The sequence below is a fragment of the Haliotis asinina genome, chromosome 5 (genome assembly GCF_037392515.1).
Source record: "Haliotis asinina isolate JCU_RB_2024 chromosome 5, JCU_Hal_asi_v2, whole genome shotgun sequence".
Taxonomy (NCBI): Eukaryota; Metazoa; Mollusca; class Gastropoda; order Lepetellida; family Haliotidae; genus Haliotis; species Haliotis asinina.
In genome coordinates, this window is record NC_090284.1 from 64,712,746 (window position 1) to 64,735,690 (window position 22,945).

The window sequence follows — 22,945 nt, forward strand, 5'->3', positions numbered from 1 at the left end:
TGTGTGTGTTTTGTCTTTGTCTTTGTCTCTGTATGTATATGTATCTGCGGCTGTGTGAGTGTCTGTTGTCTCTCAGTGTATGTGTGTGTGTTTGTCTTTTTCTTTGTCTCTGTATGTATATGTATCTGCGGCTGTGTGAGTGTCTGTTGTCTCTCAGTGTATGTGTGTGTGTTTTGTCTTTGTCTTTGTCTCTGTATGTATATGTATCTGCGGCTGTGTGAGTGTCTGTTGTCTCTCAGTGTATGTGTGTGTGTTTTGTCTTTGTCTCTGTCTCTGTATGTATATGTATCTGCAGCTGTGTGAGTGTCTGTTGTCTCTCAGTGTATGTGTGTGTGTTTTGTCTTTGTCTCTGTCTCTGTATGTATATGTATCTGCAGCTGTGTGAGTGTCTGTTGTCTCTCAGTGTATGTGTGTGTGTTTTGTCTTTGTCTTTGTCTCTGTATGTATATGTATCTGCGGCTGTGTGAGTGTCTGTTGTCTCTCAGTGTATGTGTGTGTGTTTTGTCTTTGTCTCTGTCTCTGTACGTATATGTATCTGCAGCTGTGTGAGTGTCTGTTGTCTCTCAGTGTATGTGTGTGTGTTTTGTCTTTGTCTCTGTCTCTGTACGTATATGTATCTGCGGCTGTGTGAGTGTCTGTTGTCTCTCAGTGTATGTGTGTGTGTTTTGTCTTTGTCTCTGTCTCTGTATGTATATGTATCTGCAGCTGTGTGAGTGTGTGTTGTCTTTAAGTGTAGGTGTGTGTGTTTTGTCTTTGTCTTTGTCTCTGTATGTATATGTATCTGCAGCTGTTGTCTCTCAGTGTATGTGTGTGTGTTTTGTCTTTGTCTCTGTCTCTGTACGTATATGTATCTGCGGCTGTGTGAGTGTCTGTTGTCTCTCAGTGTATGTGTGTGTGTTTTGTCTTTGTCTCTGTCTCTGTATGTATATGTATCTGCAGCTGTGTGAGTGTGTGTTGTCTTTAAGTGTAGGTGTGTGTGTTTTGTCTTTGTCTTTGTCTCTGTATGTATATGTATCTGCAGCTGTTGTCTCTCAGTGTATGTGTGTGTGTTTTGTCTTTGTCTTTGTCTCTGTATGTATATGTATCTGCGGCTGTGTGAGTGTCTGTTGTCTCTCAGTGTATGTGTGTGTTTTGTCTTTGTCTCTGTCTCTGTACGTATATGTATCTGCGGCTGTGTGAGTGTGTGTGTTGTCTTTAAGTGTAGGTGTGTGTGTTTTGTCTTTGTCTTTGTCTCTGTATGTATATGTATCTGCAGCTGTGTGAGTGTCTGTTGTCTCTCAGTGTATGTGTGTGTGTTTTGTCTTTGTCTTTGTCTCTGTATGTATATGTATCTGCAGCTGTGTGAGTGTGTGTGTTGTCTCTAAGTGCGTGTGTGTGCGCGTGTGGTGTTTGTGTTTGTGTCTCTGTATGTACATGTATCTGTGGCTGTGTGTGTGTTTTGTTGACTGTATATTTTACACGTCTGTAAGGTGTTTGTTATTTCGGTATTGTCAACACTATTCTAGCAACATGACCTTGACTGGTATACTAATCAGGGTGCAGTGTACCGTACTTGACCACGCTATTGATCTACACGCCTCCTAAGTCCCGCTTATTTTCCTAGAAATCAATTCTAGCGAGGCCGTAAGTTAGTCAGGATGGTAATTACATTGTTAAGCATATACGACCTATAGCTAGCAGGTTTATCTACACCACGTTCTTCACCACAGATAAAGATGGTTTCATAACCAGATATACACACGTCTCTGCTCCTCATCCACGTAGTGTAATTCATCTTTAAGTGTTAAACATAAACACAGAAGTTTAGCTAGGTATGAATGGTTAGACCATCATACAGTACTGGCGTCTTAATTCACATTCAGATCATGTCGACCTTAAAAGAAATCTGCAGAATTCATCACTTTCGTACCAATAACCCTCAGCCACCATAGTTCTGTCCAAATGGGTAATGAGTACAGGAGAGACAGGCGGAGAAGAGTTGATATCCCCACATCATATGACGGGATTATACCGATAAGGACTGGAAATATACTTCGAGAACGCTTTAATCAGGCAGGAGATTCCAGCTCTTGCAACGAAAAATACAAGTCGATTGAAAGCAGAAAACAAACCGATGTCATGTCTAACTTGAGCTGCTAAACCTCTCAATACTATCGGAGCGTTAAATCTACGCGCACCTTGCTTAGGAGCTGGTAAAGACCGCTGTAAACATTCAGGGTTTATTTTGATACACTTACGCTACCTGTTTGTGTGTTGTTTGACGAGGAGGATAAGTCGTATTTTAGATCGCTGTAGATTTGTTGTGACTGCGGTGCGCTTTTATACTGTATCAGACCTTTGATGTTGTGGAAAGCAAGTAAATCCTTGAACTTGAGAGTTTGCCGTCGGGAAGCCGAAAATTAAATCGATACCTAGATGGAATCAAAATGGTGCATAATGGCTTCATTTCAACATCTGGACATATCCCTGTTGCAAAAGTTGATTCCTGGAATTTAGGGGATTATTAGCTATAAGGCAAAATGTGATGTTAATATTAGAGGGCATGGGATACAGTTTTGAGTCAGAGGAAGCGTCTTATCCTGAGGCTTACACGCACCATATGTCAGTGGTAGGATTTGTAGATTTATCTATGATTAACTTTATGTGTTCGTATAAATTTTTAAATTTTTAAAAACTACATATTCACCTCGGTTTCAGTGCAAATCTTGCTTTTTATGTTGATCAACTTCCAAATATTTTAACTAGGTGCACTTCCCTTACCCTACCTAGTCTTGTTTACATATTCTTAGGTACATGTACCGAACTCAAGTTGGATATTTTGTTGTTATTCTGTGAGTTCGTGGTTTATACAGTTCACAAGTCACATGGACTCATAGGTAGTTCTGAAGGGTTGTGTCACTTTGTTTCAAGTTCTGTGATTGGTAGATGGTAATGCTTGATGATACTTAATCACGATCCTTGGTTTCCCCGTACGTTCATGTGTATACGTTTCTCCAAAGTATTGAATATCTGAGACCTTCGTCAATCAACACGTAAGTGCAAATGTTCGTACAATGACGTGATCTCAACCGATTGGATAGTGTTTGCTTCTACCAAGGTCAAGGACATCCACTAACAGGTCACGCCAGAAGGACCTTTCGCGATCTTCCAGTAAGTTCCAAGTGAATATAAAAGAAGATTGACATTAGTCTGTCATAAAACAGCTTTCTTCAGATATTTCATACAAGATTACCATTCTAGACCAGACTTAATACATATTGTGATTTTACCGATTCAAAACTTTCAAACTGAAAAAAATCTGAAGAAATGAAAACGGTGGAATATCTACAGTACGGCAGGACCTCCCAGGATGAGGTAAATTGTACCTCATTCAGTCTCAAATGCATCCGAAAGAATACCCTGGGGTTAAACTACTGGTAGATCAGCTTCTGTGTTGAAACCGAATCCATTTAATTTACTCTACAAACAAAAACAAATGCTCTCAGATTTCCCAGCGATAAAGGAATACCTATCTACCGTCTGTTAGAAAGTCGGTCAAATTCAGCGATAGCACTTTGGCGGCATCCGTCAAGCCAACCGCAGCCATTCGACAACACCATATCCAGAAATGCAGTTGTCTCGGACAAAGCGAACAAATAACCAAGAAATCATTTTCCTCTAGTTGGGTTGATTCGACTGGATATGGAATATATTGCGGTAAGAAGATACGTCATGGCCCGTCCGTATCGCGTTTCCTGTTCCGGTTTCTTGTGTGATTTAGTTCCAATAAACCCCTAATAAAGATTTCCATCCAAGTGTAGCGATACGGCTTACGAATCAGGCACAGCATCTGCAGTCACGGATATCAGGGGTGCTATCAGAGAAGATAACATGGTCACATCGAAGTGGAAAATGATTTGTGACACACGTGTTTATTGAACACCTGTCCTGACATCAACACAGTGTGCAGCTAACGGTATCAGCAGAGGATGGTGATCACATCAACTGAATGATGACGTCATGTCGGTGTTGGTTAAGAGTACGTATTATCAGGAATCATACGCAGATATAGGGTACCAGGTACGATAATCTCCATAACACGGTGTCCAAAAACATCAATACTAAGTGCGCCGTTGACGTTTTAGCATGCCCTCCTTCCTGTGTGTGAGTGAGTGAGTTTGGTTTATCTCGGCTTTGTGTATTAGAGTCTCTGTATTATCATGGTGCAACAATCCAGCCACGCCGAGATGGGGACGCCACGAAAGAATTTTACAATTGTGATGGGCGAAGCGTTTAACCAGTATTCTTCCTGTTTGTTTGTGAACAAACATCACGTCCTGCATCATGTTTGTTGTTTCCTCCAAACGGAAATATTGCGACATGGAAGGGCGGTGCTGTCTCTCTTAGCAAACTCGCTGCTGCTGGAAACTGGTTGATAGTGCGTGAAACGTTTTATATATCAATTCATTTCTTCAGGAACTGTCCTGCACTTTAACGTCAATGGTCACAGGTAATGTGTACAACTGTTTCTAATTTCACAACCGAATTCGTCTTCATTGTTCAGTAACTAGATCTCCAGAATTCAGGGTGATGACCAATGAAATAAATCTGTGCTTGTGTAACAATGATATAATAGGTTGATATAAATGCAAATTTGCCTTAAGTGGCACTCGGCCCAAGCCTCACACGTGCATCTCATTGCCCATGTCAAAACATGTCGAGTTTCGCTTTCTAAACACAACATGATGATAAGCAATCCCTAACACTACTATCCCAGCAAACACACTTAGGATTCCATTATGTTTGTGCATCTGTTCACCAAAACCACGTGGACGCATGCGCACATATAAACATGTCACGTGGAAATGTTAGATGTATTTCCGGAGACGCATGCGCAGTTACAACCAGCCTCGTACTTACTTCTTGACTGAAGTTTACGATTTCCTCCACAAGGAACCTGCCCGAAGCGTTAGAACATTGAAAAAGACGAGGGGGCATGTCGTTGCCTGATGTCTGGAAAGGAAAAACGAACAATATGCTCTGACATCCAGTTACAATAATAAACCAAGCTTCCCATGCGGTGAGGGTTATTAAACAAGGTGCCTCTGTGTTCTGAGAATGTTCTAAAGAACACCGGTCTTGGGCAACGGAAACCTATTTCGTTAATATATGAAAATATTATTATGCTTTGACACGTTCCTTACTGTATATTTGTACCTGCAATCTCTTCCCAGTCGCGTAGGCTTCTTTCCCGCCTAAAGTATCCCAGAATTCCAGAGGTTCATCTTCTTCTGGAATTTCCACTGCTGATCTATATAATAGAGTTTAAGGGGGGGTAGATTCAACAACCGAAAAACTACATTGTCACGTGATGCAGTTTACGTTGAGGTTGCAGTTGTTGGTGGTACATGCTACATGCAAACCTGATGTTGACCGTGGCAAATGTTCCATGCATAACCGACCCGTGAAGATCCCGAGTAGAATAGGCCTTCAGCAACCCATTCTTGCCACAAAAGGCAATTATGCTCGTCGTTAGAGGCGACTAATGGGATCTGGTGGACAGGCTCGCTGACTTGGTTGACACATGCCATCGGTTCCCAATTGTGCAGATGGATGCGCATGCCGTTGATCACTGGGTGGTCTGGTCCAGATTCGATTATTTACAGACCGCCGCCATATAGTTGGAATATTGTTGAGTACGGCCTAAAATTAACTCACTCACTCACACTCACTCACAACTCATTGATTAACTGCGGTTGACAGTGGTAAATGTTCCTTGCATATTTTTTGTTGACATGGGTGAATGTTTCTTGATCTCACGGCTCTTGAGATGCTGCACTATTGATGGGTATCTGCCCATGAAAAGAATGTTCACCTACCTGTTTGGGAAGAGAAAATCCAGGAGCTGTCTTGCAACAGTCCTCTCCTCCTCGCTGGCTCCCTGGAATAAATGGACAAGGCTTATCCGGAAATGATTACCCGTTTTGTCACTTCCCTAATCGATAACGTCATCGATAACATCACAAAGCATTGCAAGAATATGTAGTATATACGATACATTCCCTCTTTCCCCGTAGAAAAACTGGGAATTACATTGGAAATAAACACAGAACATCACACCTAGTGACTACAGACTCCACTAACAATAAACACAGAACATCACACCTAGTGACTAAAGACTCCACTGACAATAGACACAGAACATCACACCTAGTGACTACAGACTCCACTAACAACAAACACAGAACATCACACCTAGTGACTACAGACTCCACTGACAATAAACACAGAACATCACACCTAGTGACTACAGACTCCACTAACAACAAACACAGAACATCACACCTAGTGACTACAGACTCCACTGACAATAAACACAGAACATCACACCTAGTGACTACAGACTCCACTAACAACAAGCACAGAACATCACACCTAGTGACTACAGACTCCACTAACAATAAACACAGGTCCTGTTTAGCGATGAAGCATTCCTGACATTTATAACCATATAGATTTATTTGTTTACTGTTTATGCGAAAGTCGATGATATCCCAGTTGTAGTCAAACACAGTTGTGTCAAGATTGAACGTCTCAAAATGCTTCCAGTCATCCGAGATTTGACACACAGAAGAAGTTTAAGTACGGGAACATGTATTTTGAGACAAACATAAGTTCGATGCAGCCGTATAGCAAATTATCGGTTACGCTAATGAAACCTCAGTTGTTGCTACTGCCATGTCGAGTTGGCACGTTGACACCGTTGATATACCCTGTCGACCTGTGCGACTAGCAGTCAAGTGAGCCTCAGAGCCTAGACTGACGCTCAGTCTATGAATACATATAATTTTGGTTGTAACAAATGCACCAGTTTAAACTGAACAGGAGTCCCCGGGAGACCAGAGTTTCAGAACTGAGGAAATCTAGACTTGCTTCTAAATATTGACTAGATAAACATACTGTGTTGGAAATCAGATGTATATAACGAAATTATTATAGCTCTAAATCTTATAGTTAAAACCTCACACTATAATAGAGCTATAATACTTTCATTATATACCTCTGATTTTCCAACACAATACATTTGAGCATTAGATGGAAGACAGGGCTGTCGGGGAGTATGAGATTGGGGGACTGTGAAACTGACAATGCCGAGGGACATCTGTCGCAGATCTTCCCTGTCAGTATGATCGTGAAGGCGACAAATCTGAATTTGGTCAATACCTTCAAGTGTCGAGGTAAAAACAGGAACAGAATAGGTCTGACAAGATTTACTAAGTATAATTTGAAATAGTTTGCAACAAATATGGCGTATGTTCAGTTTGAGTCTCTCGGATAACGTCGTTTCCTCAACACACGAGAACTAGTTCAACATCTGTAACGTATTACGCATGACGTCTTAAATTTGACACACAAGTTATCATTTCCGGTGAACGAACACATCAAAAATATCTCCAGGCAGAAACTACGGATTAGGAGCAGACAATTTGCTCAGCCAATTCAGGAACACGTGAACTGAGTGCACGGCTAGTTTTGTTCCATTTTTTAAATAGTTTTTGAAAAAACTAATTTGAGACACCAATGTAAACACAGAATATGGCATATGCTTTGGATGCAATCCAGAATATAAATTAGGCATGAAACGGCTTCAGTTCTGAAACATTTTAAGATCTAAAGACAGGGAATATGAAAAGTTAACACCAATGACCCTTTTGCGTTAATAACATTATCTGGTCGATTTTGAGAAAGTTGTCTTCAGTCTTAAGGTGTCTTGAACTATTCTGTTTAGTGCTAGGTGTCGACAAGAAGGCCGTTAAAGGCTTTTATGTACCATCATGCGTCACGCTATGTCGTAAAATACATTAAAGTATTTACGGCTGTGAGTTCGTCACAGACTGTGATTTCTTGCAAATGTAAATTCACACTGATTAACTGGTGTGGGTTGTCGAAACACGGAAAGAGTTCCACAACCTTGTTCCTAGTTGCCTGTAGATTGACGTTTTTATATACTACAAGTACCCCGTGTACTGTGTGCAGTATGTGTGACCCGACATACTGACCTTTCCAATCCAGAGATACAGCAGGACCTCAGTCTCCAAGACAAAGACATCGTTCGAGTTCAAAGAGGCGGCTCTTGGAGGCACCTATGTCCAAGTATATTACTAAATGTTTGTAGGTTTTTATGTTAAAATCATGTTAAAATAGCATGAGAGAAAAATGCCCCTTCGCTAAAGAAGAGAAATAAAAAAAGCCAAAAAAGAGAAAAAGAATAGAAAAAACAACAACAAAAAGCAACACTAACTAACTAACTAACTAACTAACTAACTAACTAACTAACTACGACGTAAAGGCTTTACGCGTCATACACGTATGTGCGTTTGGAAAATAACAACGTTTACCCGATCGGCGGGATAGCCTAGTGGTTAAAGCGTTCACTAGTGACGTCGAAGACATCGTTCGATTCTTCCACATGAGTACGATGTGTTAATTTCATAATTTCTTATGTTCACCGCCCTGGTATTGATATAATATTGCTAAAAGCGGCGTAAAACCTAACTCACCCACTCAGGAGAAAGAGGCACCTATTTTCAGTGGTATAATTCCAATGAGAATATAGCTCCTGTCGTCAGTAGTATACAGTATCAGGACAAAATGGTATCTTGGGTTTCTCTATATGAGAAGTCTCTGAGTGTTACCTGAATGGCTCGTGTGTTGAACTCATTAGTTCCTCGAATGTGATACACCTTGACTGGGCCCTCTTCCACGGCGTTGTTGATGCCGCCCTGTACACAAACATCGGCTTCAGATCAGCACGTTCACAGCTGAATCATGTTGTGTTTGTCTGAGATGGTTATGAACCCTACAGTTCCAACAACAGACTGGCTGCAGCTTCAACACAATACACCATTACATCCCCAGAGGTAGTTATCTCCAATACTTGTTATGATATCATGTGTAGCGTTGTCATTATATAACTTTCATGACTGTGCAAGTGTATGAATATTAAATAAAGTCACCCATATGAACATATGTGATCACGATCCGAACGATTTCATGAATTTTAATTAGTTTATGAAAATGCCTATCCATGGAAAATAAAGTCCTAATTCCACCCTTATCCGCAAAATATATAAATATACTCATTTTTGATATTTCAATTTGATGAATATCGGTATACTGACTTCTTCGATTGGCAGTCTAGAAATTGTGGAGATTAAGACTGGACACATTTTTATGACATACACCTTAATTCTGTATAGGTGACGTTTCGACATAGATTCTGATGTTGTTGTCCTGCTTTATGTACCCCATCTGTTTATATACTGAACTGCAAAAGAAACGCAATTTTCGAAAAAATGAAATCTCATAAAATTATACGTCCATGTTTATAGTTTTCTATTTTAAAACTCGACAAAACAGTTGCGTTTCATTTGCTGTTCAGTATAGCTTAGTGCACAGCAACAACATTTAGCAACTTGGGCATGACGACACTAGAATGACATCTCCATACAAATACATACGAGGAATATGATCATCTTTCCACTGAACAGCCGCAGGAAGTGCTCTGGCTCCTGTCCCTGAACAACCCGAATCTGAATAAAATTAAATATTAAGTGAATAAAGTAACTACGCTTCGAACAGTAAGAGAAATACGTGAAACGTAGTGCAGACAGGAACGTCCAACTTGAAACATGTGAAAACCCACGAGAACATTCTTTTGAAAGCAACGACCGATGACACCTGCTAGTGTTTGTCATATATGAAAATAGAAAGTGTAACTATCTATACCTTGTTTATGTGTTCTTGAGACCAGGAACACTATACATGTACATAAAACGGACATACATGTTTAGACATCGGATGTGCAGGCTATTAAAGTCATGGGACGTTTGTTCGGTTCTTCGGTCTATTTTGCAGCAACTTGAATGGATGCCTACTTAATTACTTGTATTCAGTACCTCACTGTCGGAAATACCTGCAAATGAACCCAAACACCGCCCATGGTGAACGTAAAAGCTAACCGTGGTGTCAGAGTATCAGAGTTTTAATATAATTATCCGTGGAGAATTGGATGTTGACCATTACCTGTACGGCTCTTCCATTTAGGTCAGTGTCGTCCAGCCTCTGTGCCAGAATTGCTGACCCTCCCCTCTCGTCGATAGTGCTCTTGCTGCCCTGTAATGACAGATCGTAAGAGGCTGAAGTGGTACTTACTTCTTCCGTAAAGTGATGCTCTCTTTCTGACTTATACTATCTGTATGCCAGTAGTATGTACACGGCTACTATACCTAGCACGAGTTGTATACAACCAATATCTATACACGAAAGCAAGATCTGTACACGTCTCAGATCTCAGTCCTTGACTGATTATAATGCGCGGTCAAATTACCAATGCTTGGTGCAGGACTGTAAGAGGAGCTTAATATATCTAACGGTTACCAGCTTGCATGAGATGTATCATTGTAGACCATGTTATCAGTTTGTTATATGAAACTGCTAAACTTTCCTTAACATGTAGGTTGTTTATACGTTGCATGTCTTGCTACATGTGAAGTTTCCAGTCGTGTTTGACGTATGTGTTGTATACAATATCCTTACCTTGATATATCATTCCTTTGTTTCACATGGCCATGTAACATTTTATTCCACGCCTTACTGTATCAACTTACTGAAGGCTCAAGACTCACTGTTTGACCTGCTATACCCGAAAACAGGTGTCGTGAGATACCAATGTTCTAGCATTTTGTCCCAGACATGTGCAGGAGTTCTAGGCCATGCTAGATGTTGTACAAATGGCAAGCAAAGCGCTTAATACGAAATGAATGACTCGACGTTGCTGTCCCTTTTCGCGAACGTCACCGAGATATTTTCTTCCGTTTTGTGCATTTTATGCACAAAGGATTGTCAGAACAGATTAATATTGGGTGTTTCGCGGTGTTCTGCCCTTGCTGTCGTACATACCTGCCAGAAGTAGATGATGTAGTTCTCTTTGTTGCCGACCTTGTAGGTGTAGAGGATGATGTAACAGTCGCCAGTGTAGAACACTCCGTGCATCTCTTCAGGAAGGATCACCATGGAGTTCTGTTCTATCCGCCAGATCTACAGGAAATGTTCACCATGAAACGTAAAAGATCCACGAGTCACGAAAGCTCCCATATTTTGTTGCTGAGTTTGCAAATCATCCGTTAAACATGCATGTTGGTGATGAAGTGTTTTGATCAATCCGTGCACACAGCATCATCAAAGTTCTTTTGATCCATGCTATGAAAGTATATAGGTATCTGTAGTACTTAAGCTGTAAGACGTTTCATATTAGAAGTTAATAGTAGATCATCGACTCAGCACTAATATCTAACACACGTGTTGAGGTGGAACGAGGATTAAGTATTGAATCATGAATTACCTGTTTCATTCCCATGCCATTGTCGGGGATGAAGTCCTTTTTGGATTTGGAGGCCTTTTTATGCAGTCCGGTGACATCAAATTTCTCATTGCTATATTCTGGAGAAGATTTTAAATGTTTGACAAATGTTGTTACTACTACTACTACTACTACTACTACTACTGCTGCTGCTGCTGCTGCTGCTGCTGCTGCTGCTACACATACTATTGATGCTACTACAACGTCTACTATAATTTCAACGACCACTACCAAAAGTACAAATAATTCTACTACTTCCAGTGCTGAAACTGCTGCTACTATTCCTGCACTGCTGCTTCAGTAACTATTCCTGCACTGCTGCTACTATTCCGGCACAGCTGCTACCATTCCGGCACAGCTGTATACCATTAGTAATACTTATTTACAAGGTTAAACTGCATTACCAAGCGTGTACTGGGTGCTGTTCCCATCGCAAACAAGGGCGGTGGGGTAGCCTAGTGGTTAAAGCATTCGCTTGCCACGCCGAAGACCCGGGTTCGATTCTCCACATGGATACAGCGTGTTAAACCCATTTCTGGTGTCCCCCGCCGATATATTGCAGGGAAAGTGCCAAAAGCGGCGTAAAATCATCCTCACTCGTCGTAAAGAAAGAACTTACTGGCAATTCTGTTGGTCTTGTAGACCTGACCCAGCCCCCTTTGGGTGTTAGGACTTATCCAGGTGGAGAAGTATTGCTTGAAGAGCGGCGTCTCCCCACCCTCCACCACTTGGGTGATCGACGTCCACTCGGGGTACCCTCGCATACTCAAAAAGTCCTGTAAAACACAAATATACATCGGGACTCAGCGACCATACAGGAACCTAAGTTACACACGCTTAAATATCATTGCCAAATTGTCCATTACACAAGGCATGCCGTTCAAAGCCGTTCTTCACCAAACTTGGTCACTGTGGAAACCCATCACAGAAGAAGGACGCAACACGTATAAAGTTACAGTCTGTTTGCCGTGAAAACGTACCGATAAATTTCACTTTAAACAAAAAAATAAATCAAATAAAGCGAATTAAGATAATAAAAATTAGAATTAAATTCTGAGATTTAAACTTACAATTGGTAAGGTAAAGTTATGAGGATTCGCTATCTTGATTAATTTAATTCAGTTTTTTGTTTAAATTCGCTCGTTCATTTTGACGATTTGACGCGTCGGTGACAATGCCATTCCATATTTTGACTTGTACCACCTGTTTTTCAGGTAACTATTTGACTTTCCTTTGCAGGCGGTTGTGAAATATGCAACCCGCGGGCAGGGTATGCTTACTGTTTGGCGAGCACCTGGTACAATCAATTAATATCAGATAGTTTAAGGATTTATAAACAGATGTTGATGATACAGCGTACAATTGACACTGCTTTTAGCAGACACTTCTTGTACCCGCGGAGAGACTGTTGCCGGTTTTATCAATACGAAATATTTCTTTACGAACACCTTTTTTTACTTCTCATTTTAAATAAACAACTGTCGCTACAATCTTTCAACAAAATGACACCAAACATTCAACTCCAGAAAACATGTCGACAGTGCTGTTCCTTTTATACTGCATTTCTAACGGCAACTGAGACCAACACGGCACAGTTATCAAATCTGACAGATATTTAAAGACTCCATATCTTGACCCGAGGAAACTTTGGTGCTTCGTGTAATCTGCTTCCACTCTTAACACACCATGAATAGTTATTTCATTTCTTCTATTCATAAAATGCCCATGTTACTGAGGCTGCATGTTTGTGTTTGTCTACTACAGAGACGATTAGTTGATGCATTCTGCACCTGCAAGGTGAACCTACACGACCCCTCGCTTTATCTCTTCTATCTATTTCTAACAACCTATAGCTCAAAAAGTCGATAATGGAGCGTACTTATGTTTCCTGCAACGTTTCCCTCTTCTGCAATCCGTGGAAAAGGTAAGAAAACAGGCAGTGCTAACGCAAGCATAGTTGGACTTTTTCGGTCGCATCTCCAAGGCTTTGTGAAATAGGTAAACAAAACTGCCTGAATATCTAAACGCGAGCCTCAAGTAATGTTGCAATGGAGGCGTTACGTTTGAGGGAGATGGGGTTACTTTGTGGAATTTGGTTGGAATGGTATCCACTCGTCATGTGGCTGTTCAGGATTGTTTCCCTTAGAGACTTCAGGATGCTGGAATTGTAGGTTTAAATCCAAGGGCTCCACGACTATATGTGTAGGTTTGTCATGCTTGTTGGTTTCACCAAAGTTGTAAGCGTAAGAAATCCGCGTCACTATGGACGCAACTGTCAGCTTACGTCCACAATACTCTGATATATCTAGAGCGTCATTCAAAGAGGCGCTAAACCTCAGTCAGTCACACACTCACACACTCATGCACGCACCCACTCACTCCAGGTCCTAGTGTTGCTCTGTGCCACGCCGACTTCTTCCCGATCCCAGCTTACGTTGACAACACCGTGATATAGCTCAAGAGTCATTCAAAAGGGCGTAAACACTCACTCACTCATGCACGCACTCACACACTCCAGGACCTACTGTTGCTCTCTGCCAAGCCGACTTCTTCTCGTTCCCAGTGCACTTCTTCCCGATCCAGACATATATCCCGCTGGGTCCCGAGTCCAAAATAAAGCAGTCCTGGAACATGATTATTATCAATGTGAAAGATAAGGCAGTGGCTATGAAATCCGCCTTTAGTTAGGAAGGACAAGAGGAGCCCTGTTGTACTTGATACTGTGTACAAGGGGGGCAGTTTGTATGGTGGAGTAATGCTTCCGGAGGATTTGAGAAAACAAACCAACAATGTCTTTTTTATAACACGTTCCGTTATTCGTTGTCAAGATTCGTTTGTGAATAAAAGATGACAAGGACATTCTAAGGTATGTCTGTACCTGTAAGTCAGGTCATCGTGAAAAGCACGTCAGAAACGTCAAATGACATGACTGTGATCGATTCAGTCAAACAACACGGGCTTATATATATATATATTCATGTATATGTATATTGCCAGTTGGAAGATTCTTGTTTGGGATTTCACAGATCACTGAATTACGTCCCTGCTTCACCACATCAACAAGTTTGATTAAGAACAGTGATTAATTTATGAGTCATAAGATACGCGATCAACGAAGTCTGGGTATTTCTTGTGTCTCCCGCCGTGATATTGCTGGGATATGGCTCCAGGGAAACTACACTAAACGCACTCACTCACCAAACTGATTGTTCTTCATATTTTTATCTCCCGTTAGATGCATACAGAATCGCACATGATTAGTTTTCATTTTTACCAACAAGTGTTCTACTAATCTGAAATATTTTAAATTACCTTATATCTTGTGATGTATTGTTTTGGACAAACAGAAAGTGTTAAGAGGACCTGTTTTCTAACGCTCAAATTTCGAGCAAACAAATATACAGTGTTACTTCATCACTGCGCAAACCTACAAAAACTGACTAGCAAATATAACGGACTCACTTACGTTGGGATCGACTAAAATATTACTGAGGTTATCTAAAGTTTTCAAAGGTTTCTTCGAAGTTCTGACTATGACGCTGCCTTCTCTTTGGCAATAGGCGTCTGAGGTTACAAACATCCCCCATTTCATGAGGTTCAACACTAAGGTCTAATTCCCCAGTATCACAACATATCACACGAAATTCGACAGGCGTGTTCTAAATGCCACCAATGAACAGGAAGCTTATTGTTTTTGCATACAAGAGTTAAGACTTCAGAGCATCGCTGAAACACGCGCCTTTTAATCTTACAAATACACTTTCACGCGATCAAATAAAATTCAAAGCAATCCCTCTTTTGTCATTATCAGGTGACGTCATTTGACGTAAATTGTGTTAAAACTCTAGAAGAAAATATACACCCGGTATGGCTAATGTAAATATCCAAGATACGCGGACACGTAAAGTTCACATTGTCTGCCAACAGGACGGTGTTGGGAGTTGTATGACATCAACGCTGATAGGGGGCGCCCCCGCTGTGTCGGTGACGGCTGACGCACCCACTTCCCAACGCCCGTGCGGTGACACAGGAAACCACTCACACAAATGGTGCTACCTAGGTTCAAGGGTGCACAATATATCATCTGTATCTGCCTGTGTTCACGAATAGTTCATACGTATCAATTTAAAGATTTAAGTTCACAGAGTTATTTAAGCAGTGAAAGGTTGCTGACTGACAACGTGCTCCTTTAGAAACTCCATATGGGTGTTTCGATAACCATGTGGTTTATTTACCCGCTCATCATACTAAGGTAGGGGTTCGATTCCCTGTATGGGTACTAGGTGAGAAACTCATGCTGTACATCCATAACTACCCTCTGGATAATCAACAAAGTAGATTTGTAAACCATACCCACTTTCAATGATCTATTAAGCCAAAATTGAAATTGATGTTTGTTCATGTCACATTCATATGTCACATTCACTTCATATTGATGTTTGTTCATGTCACATTCATATGTCATATTCACTTCATATTGATGTTTGTTCATGTCACATTCATATGTCACATTCACTTCATATTGATGTTTGTTTATGTCACATTCATATGTCACATTCAATTCATATTTGCTAGTGACATGTGAATGCTCGTTCTTACATTGGAGTCCAGATCTTCTCGTTTCAGTGGCTTCGAGGCCACTTCATTCACTTCCAGACTGCCACTAGCATCCGTCACTCTGAAATATACAAGCGATATTGACATTACATTTATGTGCAAGTATTATATATTACGGTGTAAGATTCAGGAATCATCTGGGTGGCGATGTCACGCAACTGAGTTGTCACGAATATATAAAATGGTTTGAACTAATAGTAAGTAATAAAATCACAGACCAATTTCAAATGGCTATGGTGAGTCTGTCATTGCTATTGTCATTCTGAAAACTCGACATGACAGATGACAGACATGGAGCCTGGTACAAAATCGGATGTTCTATAACATCTATTATCTGTTTTTTTTTTTAAATTGACTAACGATGACAACACATCACATATGGCGTTGGTGTACGATTTCAGCATATATATTGCGCCATGCACGATGTTTTCGTCCGACACACTCCTCCGTGGAATAACTGCAAAGGGTTGCAAAATATCCACACGCAATCTCAATATTGCCCATATGAAACTGTAAAACAGTCCAGTATACTTGACCTTATTTTCTTCTATTACACGTTAGAATTAGAAACAAATCCTATTTTCCGAGGAAAAAATAGAGATATTAGCCTGTCGTATTTAAATAACAGAAATAACTCCGCGTGGTATGTTACAGGTATCTGTAGCAAGTTTGACATTTACAACACAATCAATGCCAGCTTTGTTTCATTAATAAGGATTATGAGTGTCCGTCAAAGACAAGGCTGCAACCTAATGTACATTGATGAGCACAAATGAAGCAATGTTTTACGGGGGTAGATAATCTGATGTCATGTTATACCTGCATATGATACGTTAAGGCTTAAACCAATGTCTAACGCATTTCACAAAAGGATAGTGATACATAACTGCCATTCTGTTTCATGCGTAACAAGTTACCGTTTGCCAAGAAAAACGAAACAAAACATAAATGTAAACAACAAAACCAGATAAGAAAAAGAACCCATCCACAGTAATGCCACAGATTGTGAATCATGCTTTGACGGTTCAGTAGGATTTGTCAGTGATTATGCATGTTTATACCGCTCATGATAATATTCATGTTCGACATCATAAAGTGTGTATATGAATCGTGGTTCACACAAACAATGTGAACGCGGGGTGTACAGATGCAGGAACGTGGAAGGGTCATTTTGCTCTCCTTATTCTGTTGAATGTGTTTTGTTTCATCAAAAGAAAGAGAAGGGTTTTGGCAATATATGGAGCTTCACATAAATGGCTTCACATATGTATATATGTTAGAACTGATCTTCAGTAACCCATGCTTGTCGTAAGAGGTGACCAACGGGATCGGGTAGTCAGACTCTCTGACTTGGTTTACAAGTGTCATTAGTTCCCAATTGCGCAGATCGACGCTCATGCTGTTGATCACTGGATTATCTGGTCCAGGCCACCCGATCCCCTTAGTTGCCTCTTATGACATGCATGGGTTAGTGAAGATCAATTCCAATCCGGATCTTCACGGGACGAGAAGGGTAGAAACTGTCATGTGACAGTACCCGTATCCTACCTGTACAGGGTAACTGTGTCCTGAGCTACCCTTTCAAACTCCCTATCGTCTCCCCCTTCATCAGCTGACTTGATGGAGCATTCAGAAGCAAGACAACCCAAAGAGTTGAAAAACTTGGGATCACAGTCCCATCTGTCGTCTGAAGTGAAATATAAGGACATCCGGTTTTATGCACATTCCTGAACACGTTCATATACACTACCGCGTTTATTACGCAACATGTGTGTTTTAGAAACTACATGGAAATATGAACGTCAGCGTGACTGGTGCCACTCTAGCATGAAAAAGCGGTATTGATGACGCTAACACGAACGCCATTGAGTGAGTGGGGAGGGATAACTATATATGGATGAACAGCTTCCTCTGGTTGCGGGAGTCTAGGAATATTTAGTCGGGGACACCAGAAATAGGCTTGACACATTGCACCCATATTGGGAATGGAACCCGGGTCTTCAGCATGTCGAGCTGACGTTTTAACCACAAGGCTAACCGAAAGACTCAGACGATAGTTAGAATATGTATGTGTGTGTGCGTGCGTTCGTGCGCAACCGATGTCTTCAGTATTTAAGTGTGATGTCATTGGAAGGTGAACGTAAAGCGTCTTCTGTAAATTCTGGATGCAGTTTCGTTGTGGAGATGTCTCCAAAAGATATGTCACATGAAATCGCCTGAGCAATATCTCCCGTGGAGGCCAACTTTCTAAAGAAGCCATATCATATGCTAGTGAATCTATCCATTTATCTTTGCCGACTCTTCTTTCAACGGCTGTACAAAATATACATTTGTCATGTCTAATCACTAACAACAAGGCCAAGATCCCATCTGTTGCTATACTTACAATGTACACTAACAGACGAACTTATTACACGAACATAATCTATCATCAAAACCTGTCAATCAAACGTCATCATCGCTGGGGGTGTTTTCGTGGTGTGTATAGCATTTTAAGTGAGTGTGGTATATATTTCAAGTTCAATTTGTTACATACTGACAAGTTTTACCTACAGACCGAGGAAATACTACGCGTTTCTCCTACTCTTCAGCAACACGGAGCTCGTTTTTCAAAATATCTTTCAACAAGAAGCCATTTGGTGTTGCCGATTTCACTGTTTAGAGAACAAGAATAGTTTAGTATATATTGTAAGAGGCGTAGATGCTTCAGCGATAAAGTGACACGTGTTTTTTGCGCAGTTTTGTAGAAATGTGCATAAGTTTAACAAAGCATAGGGGAAGAGTACTTACTCAGGATGACTGTGTGAGGAACATCGATTATTAAGAAAACAAACCTTTGGTAAAACAAGTTTGCAACATTTTGACGACTAGCACCGCTTTGATAACGACTTTTTTAAATGCAAATTTTCAGTGTTTTTAGACAGTTGGAAACAAATATGACTACTCAGCACCGAATGAAGTCTTGGCAACATGCAACAGAATATGGCGGGTCATCACTCCAATTTAGAATTTTGTGACATTTTTCATTGAATCAACTATTTTAAATATCAATGGAAAAATGCTTGCTTACGTCACAAGCTGAATGCTTTTACAGCACAATTTCGACATGTGGATACGTGACAAATGTTATCTCAAAAGTCTTTTAGGTACTTGTGTCAACAGACGTGATTTATATCAGTGCATTAAAAATTGTGAACGGATATTTCATTCAAATTTTAACAGGATACATTGTTATATGAAGCCATAATTGTCACAGAGTACTTATATTACACCATCCTGCGTTATCAGCGTGACATACATAGCTAATGTATAGCCCGACCCCTCATTCGTCTTAACGGCAGCAGACTAGGTTTCGCCAAGTGTCAGCGTCTAGTGATTAGTCTTCAGGTAAGGCCTTAGGACAATATACACACTGGAAAGTGTGAAGCGTTGTATCGCTGACAGCGCGGGTAGCAACATTCGTCGAAGAGTTGAGAAAGCCCGTCAGTTCGACGTCAGTTAGGCAATAATTAAATTTCCCCATTTCGATACCAACGATATTAGTTGTAATAGATACGCCACTTAATATCAGGTATGTTTAAAACTTCATAGCAATATGTTAAATACTCGCTGTTAGTTTAGACTTTTCATAAATGTTACTTAAAACAAACACAACGAAATACTCACAACAATCGAATTTATGTACCGTTATAAAGTTCTTATAAAGACGTTGAAGAATTTTTAAAATCGAGGACAAGATTGTGTGTTTCGTTCTTAGACCGGTTTAACTGAAAACTGTTAAGTAAAAGAGGCTTCGATATGGGTAATCTGGTAAGAAATTAGGTTCGGTTTAACGACGTACAGATATACCAGTGTCCGTAGTTATAGAATATAAATACTGTTGATAGAACCACTTCTTCAGTATCATTGCGGGTGATGTACAGTTACATTGGTATGGACGCTGACATCGAGATTATTGCAATAAAATGCCGTTGGTTTGTTGTTTAACGCTGCACTCGAAAATGTTCCAAGTATATGGCCGCGGTGTGTAAATACGCGAGTCGAGCTAGTGATCAACAGCATGAGCATCGAATTGGGATACCATGACATATGTCAAGTGAGTCTGAACACCCGAGTCCGTTAGTCGACACTTATGACAAGCATGGATTCCTGACGACCAAAGCATGACCCAGATCTTCACAGCTCTAAAAATATATCGACGTGAATATACATGAGTTAGTACCACACGTCGTGTCCCAATCGGATACTCCGATCCGATCATTCCTTAGTATGTACTCATAATAACAGGCACAGCAAACTCCGGTTAGAACGAGCTCATCTTGTATTATGACATGAGTTGTTTCAAAGGCATTTAGAAGTTGGTGGAATCAAACTAAAATGCTTCACCTGAAGAAGAGACTAGGAACTGTCTCGAAACGTTGTGACCTTGTATAATAAAGAAGTTGAACCATAAAGCATTTTTAGTTTTATTATGACATGGTCAATGGTCGAGACAATTATCTCCCGTTTTTCATTCATATGCACCAGATCAGGTGTATAAGCTTTCTGTATGTACTCGCGGCGCCCAGTCTTGTCTTGTCATTTGGTATAAATGACTTGAATACTGGCATAAAACTACATTGCCTCACACACAGATTAAAGTCATTCGTGGTACAACGAGGCGGCCATGGTTACGTACACAACGACTGACGGCTTACACAGTGCTCCCAAGACAAACAAAACAATTAAGGATTCATGATACACACTGATTGTGGTTTCTTTCTACAGCTGTAACAAATCACTGGATGGATAGTTTTAAGTTATTTACGTCGTAAAACAATCTAGCGTGCACTTCGTTTGTATATTTGAAACAGCAGGTAAAAGGCACTCAACACTATCCGCCTACTCGCCATCATGAGGCTGGAAGGAGACCACAGCGATGGTTGTTTTCAATCGGATTATGAGAGTCAAGGATCCACGCATGCTGTGTTTGAATCACAGACAGCGGGGAACTGCGCAGAATCCTCGGAATGGGGTAGTCCTGTGGAGATGTGCAGATTGACACAGGAATGGCCACACTGTTAGTACAATTAGGTTGGAGTTCATCGGAACTCGTCATTAGCGTGCAACGGGATTGTACAGTAATCAGTTTAGAGATGAAACGGTAGCAAGGATCTATTACTCGAAATGAGATAGTGGCAATCGTAGGCCTGACAACGTATCCCTCGCTCTACCCGGTAGGCGAAAATGCAACTGGAGAAAGTTCTATAAGGCAAATCGAGAGGGGGATGTAAAGCGACACAAGGCAGGGATGTAAGGCAACCCGAGAGAGAGAAGTGGGGCAGCTGGAGGGGGTGAGGGTGAGAGGTGCAAACTTGAGAGAGGTGGGCTGAAGAGGTGGGTTGTAGGGTAACCTGACAAAGAGGTATAGACAGACAGGGATGTAAGGCAGTCAAAGACAGAGGTTTAAGGCAACAGTCGGCTAGCTCCTCCTTCTTGTAGATCGTTCGGCGACTGAAGCATCGTGTACTTACACAACAGTCACCAAAATAATCTGTTACACACCGATCGGGTACTAATGCACTTGTACAGATCCCCACAACGCTACTCATACATAAAGTACTGATATGTTTGTTATTTTTGATACTTGCTAACCTTATATCAACTTCCCTCTCTGTGTAATCGGGGCGAGCAGTTACTCACACATTGAAGCCCCCTCTGTATCTACCTATACATAGCAACATAAAGCAACATGAAGTGAGGAACGGATTCGGGATGCTGGATTGGAGGTTCGAATCCCGAATCTGAAAAAAAATATTCTGTTCATCATGAAGCCCGAATGGAAAAACTTTTTAAAATTCAGATTCGGGATATGAACCCCCTAATGTCGAATCCGTTTCTCACTTCATGTTGCTCCTATACGTCATCTGTTCAAAAACAACTCACGCTCCAACTACTCAGACTGCATCTAGTCAACCTCCAACTACTCGCAAACAACACACTAGGGTCGCATCCTAAACTACTCATCCTATAGCTACTTACACATCAGCTACTACCCCCAAGAGCTACGCACACACCAAGTCATCACGAACCAGCTACTACCCTAACAGCTACTCACACATCAGCTACACCCCCAAGAGGTACGCACACATCAGTTCATCACGAACCAGCTACTACCCTAACAGCTACTCATCCTACAACTACTCACACACCAGCTACCCATCCTGCAGCTACTTACCTCACACATCAGCTAATCACTCCTTCATCCAATCCATACAGCTGTATACCAGACAGGGACAGTGAGATTCTGTTGTAGCTCGCTCAGTGAGGGGAAGGTGGACATAGTTTGGCGACAGTCTGACAAGTTTCAGTTCGTTGCAGCAGAACAGACGGCAGTACTTCGTGATGCAAGTGTACATTTCTTTTATACTTTCATACATTAGACTAGACAAATGATATAATTTGTAATTTTGTATCCTTGATTTTGTGAAATTAACTCAAGCAACGTTATAATATGAAAATAAGGTTTAACACACTGCACTAAAACGGGACAGGAGAGCACTTTAACATCAAGGCTAACACACTGCCTCACGTAAGAAGCCATTCACGAACACGCAACAACGATGAATCGAAATATTCACAAAAATATACTTGAAAATTTGCCTAAAGCTCTTCAGTTTTAACTTAACATTTGCGGCGATATTTGTCGGCTTTAAAGATGCCGAATCACGGTCACATACATTGTGGATGGCTGGTTGCGGAAGCAGGCGTACATGTTGTTGGCAATTTCATCCAAACACAGACATCCTCATCGTTGTCAACTACTGTACATGTTTCCGTCTCCATGACCGTGTGAATGATCAATGGCTTTCAGACGAACGAACGCTAACAACATTTACACGCTGACGTGTTTAAGAAGCTACCTAGAGTTGCATCCCTTTGGTGAAC

The 22,945-nt window shown here is 40.9% G+C and overlaps 1 protein-coding gene across 1 annotated transcript in view; it reads right to left on the reverse strand.

Annotated features, from left to right (window-relative positions):
- Positions 1-22,945, reverse strand: part of LOC137285051 (advillin-like) — a 79,100-nt gene that overhangs the window by 25,885 nt on the left and 30,270 nt on the right. The window contains exons 9-21 of the mRNA XM_067817241.1: positions 17,567-17,705; positions 16,001-16,079; positions 13,927-14,025; positions 12,021-12,177; positions 11,384-11,481; positions 10,942-11,079; positions 10,066-10,155; positions 9,501-9,572; positions 8,676-8,762; positions 8,040-8,123; positions 5,859-5,920; positions 5,197-5,290; positions 4,900-4,992 (exon numbers count right to left, since the gene is read on the reverse strand). Of these exons, the coding sequence (XP_067673342.1) occupies positions 4,900-4,992; positions 5,197-5,290; positions 5,859-5,920; positions 8,040-8,123; positions 8,676-8,762; positions 9,501-9,572; positions 10,066-10,155; positions 10,942-11,079; positions 11,384-11,481; positions 12,021-12,177; positions 13,927-14,025; positions 16,001-16,079; positions 17,567-17,705 (1,292 nt within the window). The remainder of the gene's footprint in view (positions 1-4,899; positions 4,993-5,196; positions 5,291-5,858; positions 5,921-8,039; positions 8,124-8,675; positions 8,763-9,500; positions 9,573-10,065; positions 10,156-10,941; positions 11,080-11,383; positions 11,482-12,020; positions 12,178-13,926; positions 14,026-16,000; positions 16,080-17,566; positions 17,706-22,945) is intronic.